This window comes from Octopus bimaculoides, chromosome 28 (genome assembly GCF_001194135.2).
Source record: "Octopus bimaculoides isolate UCB-OBI-ISO-001 chromosome 28, ASM119413v2, whole genome shotgun sequence".
Classification (NCBI taxonomy): domain Eukaryota; kingdom Metazoa; phylum Mollusca; class Cephalopoda; order Octopoda; family Octopodidae; genus Octopus; species Octopus bimaculoides.
In genome coordinates this window covers 17,483,870-17,488,469 of record NC_069008.1, presented here as the reverse complement: position 1 = coordinate 17,488,469, position 4,600 = coordinate 17,483,870, and the positions used below count along the sequence as shown (strand labels likewise).

Here is a 4,600-nt window from a genome sequence, read left to right as displayed (position 1 = left end):
TAAAGTATACAGACGGCACCGTCCAACAGATTGTTCCACAACAAACTTAACCCCCTTCACCACATTTCCTCCTTGTTTATTTTACTTATCAAACTTTGCTCACGAGGCTCCAGCAGGGGCCAGGGGTCGGTGGCAAACCCTGCTGTACTCTTTCACCACAAACTTTCTCTCACTCTTTCTTCCTGTTTCTGTTGTACCTGTAATTCAAAGGGGCCAGCCTTGTCACACTGTGTCACGCTGAATATCCCCGAGAACTACGTTAAGGGTACACATGTCTGTGGAGTGCTCAGCCACTTGCAAGTTAAATTCACGAGCAGGCTGTTCCGTTGATCAAATCAACTGGAACCCTCATTCTCGTAAGCAACGGAGTGCCAGTTAGTTAATTATAACAGAATACACTTGTACAAACGAATGCAGGTATAAAAGGCTGGCTCTTCGGATCTATATTACCTTGAAAAATATAGAATAGTACCAATTGAGTTGTAATCAACTTAATCACTACCACTGCTTGAAATTGCAGGCCTTGTGCCAAAATTTGAAACTAGTATATCTATCTGTCTATAAATAATGTCATGGAGCCTGGTGCAGCCTTCTGGCTTGCCAGTCCTCAGTCAAATCGTCCAACCCATGCTAGCCTGGAAAGTGGACGTTAAACGATGATGATGATTTGAACCAACATAAGTTTGTCTTTGAAGTATTGAAATATATTGTGGAACAAGTAGAAGGATATATTTTTCAATGCATAAATGTTGACAGAACATCGTATATAGGATAAAATCCTTTTAGAGCAGGAAAATTTGTCAGCAACCAGCCATGACGATTGAACTCACACCCCTCTAGTATCCGGTTAGAGTGCTCTACCTTTAAGCTAAACTGCCGACCGACAAATTCTTCTGCAATTTTTAGAAGTTATAAAGTCATCCAGGAATGCTAGGTGTCATATACTCTCTCTTTTACTCATTTCAGTTATTTGATTGTGGCCATGCTGGAGCACCGCCTTTTAGTCGAGCAAATTGACCCCAGGACTTATTCCTTGGATGCCTAGTACTTATTCTATCGGTCTCTTTTGCCGAACCGCTAAGTTATGGTTGTAAACAAACATAGGTTTGTTTTTGAAGTTTTGTCTATATATTTGTCTCGTTCTGCAGCTTTCCTTGTTTTATGATTTCAGGAAACTCTAAACGCCTTCATGGGCATGACCCGTGCAGCATGGTGCGAAGCGAGAGCGACCCTGCAGAAAATGCTATCAGCGTCGGAAGCAACTTTAAAGGACGATGTGGGGCTCAGGCAGAAGTAAGTTTCACCTCTATAGCTTTACGTTTTTTTCAGCTAAAGAAACACACATCAGTTGCACAGTGCTCCCTCTGTTTTCACTGTCAAGTTGTCACTTGTGTGTGTGTGTTTGTCCCCCACCACTACTTAATAATCTGTGCTGGTGTATTTGCGACTCCGTGACTAAGCAGTTTGGTAAAAGAGTCTGATAGAATAAGTACCAGGCTTCAAAAAAAAAAACAGAAGTACTGGGGTCGATTTCTTTGGCTAAAATTCTTCAAGGCTGTGCCCCAGCATGGCCAAATAAAAGACGAAATTTGAAGAGATTCTTCTTAATTATTCCATAATGATTTGTTTTTGTTTTTTGTTGTTTTGCAGAGCCTTTGTTCCTCAGAATAAAGCGAAAATGCATCTTCCTGCCAGAATCGGTAACGGCGCTTTAACTGTTTCTTTGCTTCTCTGTTTGTCTGTCTGTGTGTCTTCCTTCCTACCACTGTCTTTCTTTCTTTCTTTCTTACTTTCTCTCTTTCTTTCTCCCTCTTTTTCTTTTTTTCTCTCTCTCTCTCTCTCTCCATCTTAGAGAGTTTTCAACTGGACTTTAAGAGCCAATATATATTCAGTGCCGATGTGTTTACTTTATTGAAAGAGACAAGGTGGTCGTGTCCACACTGAAAGACATCCCCTAGATGTCTCCCCTTTTATGTGACTTTCACATGGCACCAACACAGGTGCATTCTGCAAGTGGCACTGGCACAAGTGCTTATTACGTGGCACTAACTTCGGTGCTCTTTACATAACAGTGACACAAGCACTTTCATGTAGCACCAGCATGGGCGGTTTTCTTTTAGAAAATACATGGGTGGGTGGGTGATTGGGTGGGGCTGAGCTGCTTTAATTATTATCATCATCATCATTATAATCATTGTAATTATCATAATGCTCATTATGTTTTGCAGGTGACTATACTGACTTCTACTCATCTAAGAACCATGCCTACAATGTTGGATGCATGTTTAGGGGCCCTGAGAATGCCTTGATGCCAAACTGGTGAGTATTGAGTGCATCGTGTTCAGCAAGGTGCTATTGACTCTCAAAAGGATGAAATACAAAGTTAACCTCAGCAGAATTTGAACTCAGAACATAGCAATGAGCAAAATACTGCTAAGCATTTTGCCCAACGTGTTAACGATTCTGCTAACTTGTCACCTTACCAATAATAATAATAATAATAATAATAATAATAATAGCCCTTTCTACTATACGCACAAGGCCTGAAATTTTGGAGAAGGGATGAGTTGATTACATTGAACCCTAACCCGGTACGCAACTGGTACTTAATTTATCGACCCCCTGAAAAGATGAAAGGCAAAGGTCAACCTCGGTGGAATTTGAACTCGGAACATAGCAGCAGATGAAATACCGCTAAGCATTTCCACCGCTGGGCTAACGATTCTGCTAGCTTGCTGCCTTAATAATAATAATAATAATAATAATAATAATAATAATAATAATAATAATAAAGGTTTCTTTTGTCAATTATTTTACAGGACTTACCTACCTGTTGGTTACCATGGCAGAGCCTCATCAGTTATAATCTCTGGCACACCTGTGCGCAGACCAAATGGACAAACAAGAGCTGATGAAAGTAAGTATATTGTATTCACTTGTTGTTATTAAAAGCCCCAGGTCAGCCTTGATCCAACAGACCTGTGATCAAAGGCGCTTCAGTTTGCAGCCATCTTGTCTTTTATTCAGCCATAGTGTATCTAGGACTACGTTATCTAATGGCACATTAGAAATAAGGTAAAGGATGACTCATCCGAGAAAATAACATTCTTCTACTGTTATATATATATATATATATATAATTATGTGTATTTCTTACGTTTAAGATGATTCCCATGCTTTCCCTGATGAGAAGGTTACAATTTTAATATCAAAGATCCCTATGGATCACACAGGTTGTAATCCTTTGAAACATGTAGGAATAAAGTATGCAATTATAACATGCGTTTTCTCCATTCCTTAAATTCTTAAATATATATATATAGTTGAAATTTACAGGAAAAAGCAAAAGACAAAGAAACAGGTGTATAGATATTGAGAGAGAAGCAAAGCTACAAAGCATAATTACACCTTTTGTGAACCCTGAGAGTGACGGAGAGAGAGAGCTAAACTGTATACTTGTTTGTTTTGCTTCCAGGCAAACCCCCTGTTTTTGGCCCTTGCCGCCTCATGGACATTGAGCTCGAGATGGCTTTCTTCGTGGGAGGTGCGTCCAACAACCTTGGCACCAGCATCCCCATGGGGAAGGCAGAGGATCATATCTTTGGAATGGTTGTCATGAATGATTGGAGCGGTAAGTAGAAATGAGACTTCATGGATGCTGCTGTATGTTGATGGTCGTACCTGTGTGGACTTCATTCGCTTTTTGATTTTTGTTGGAATTTGAGATTGGAGGAATTTGGGCAAAAAAAGAGTTCTTGGTGTATCCAGATTAAGTAAGGGAATCTCTTTGCATTTGTGTGTGGTTCCTGCAGTTGTTGAATGACCCCTTAGCATCTGAGATTTTGTTTATAATGTATGTATATTATACATATTTGCATCATATATCCACACGTATTATATATATACATGTATGTATATACCGGAGTAAGCACATGAAATGTGCAACAAAACTGTCCGATGAACGGGAACGTGAAACTCAGAGTAACGGTTTTTTTGTTATATTTCTCCTGCTTTTAAATAAAGTATATATGTATATATATATATATATATATATATATTTATGTGGAGAATGGAGCAACAAATACAAGAAGAAGCAATTCTGTTGGGCTAGTTAGCCATTGTTTTATTATGTGGAGGTTATGTATCCCCTGGTTGCTTGGATGCTTCAGACTACCCCTGGAGGATTGAGGCAAACCTATCATTTACTTATTCACATATATATATATATATATTTTTATATATATATATATATATACTTATTTATTTACTTGTTTCAGTCATTTGACTGCAGCCATGCTGGAGCACCACCTTTAGTCGAGCAAATCAACCCGAGAGCTTATTTTTTGTAAGCCTAGTACTTATTCTATTGGCCTCTTTTGCCGAACCACTAAGTTACGGGGACGTAAACACACCAGCATCGGTTGTCAAGCGATGGTGGGAGGACAAACACAGACACACAAACACACACATACACATACATATACGATGGGCTTCTTCCAGTTTCCGTCTACCAAATCCACTCACAAGGCTTTGGTCGGCCACTTAGCTATGGGGACGTAAACACACCAACACCGGTTATCAAGCAGTGATGTTGGTGACA

The 4,600-nt window shown here is 39.5% G+C and overlaps 1 protein-coding gene across 1 annotated transcript in view; it reads left to right on the top strand.

The window, feature by feature from the left end:
• The window catches only part of LOC106867521 (fumarylacetoacetase-like), a 17,873-nt gene that overhangs the window by 7,675 nt on the left and 5,598 nt on the right, over positions 1–4,600 (top strand). The window contains 5 exon segments of the mRNA XM_052977593.1: positions 1,083–1,293; positions 1,651–1,700; positions 2,229–2,319; positions 2,820–2,917; positions 3,476–3,631. Of these exon segments, the coding sequence (XP_052833553.1) occupies positions 1,083–1,293; positions 1,651–1,700; positions 2,229–2,319; positions 2,820–2,917; positions 3,476–3,631 (606 nt within the window).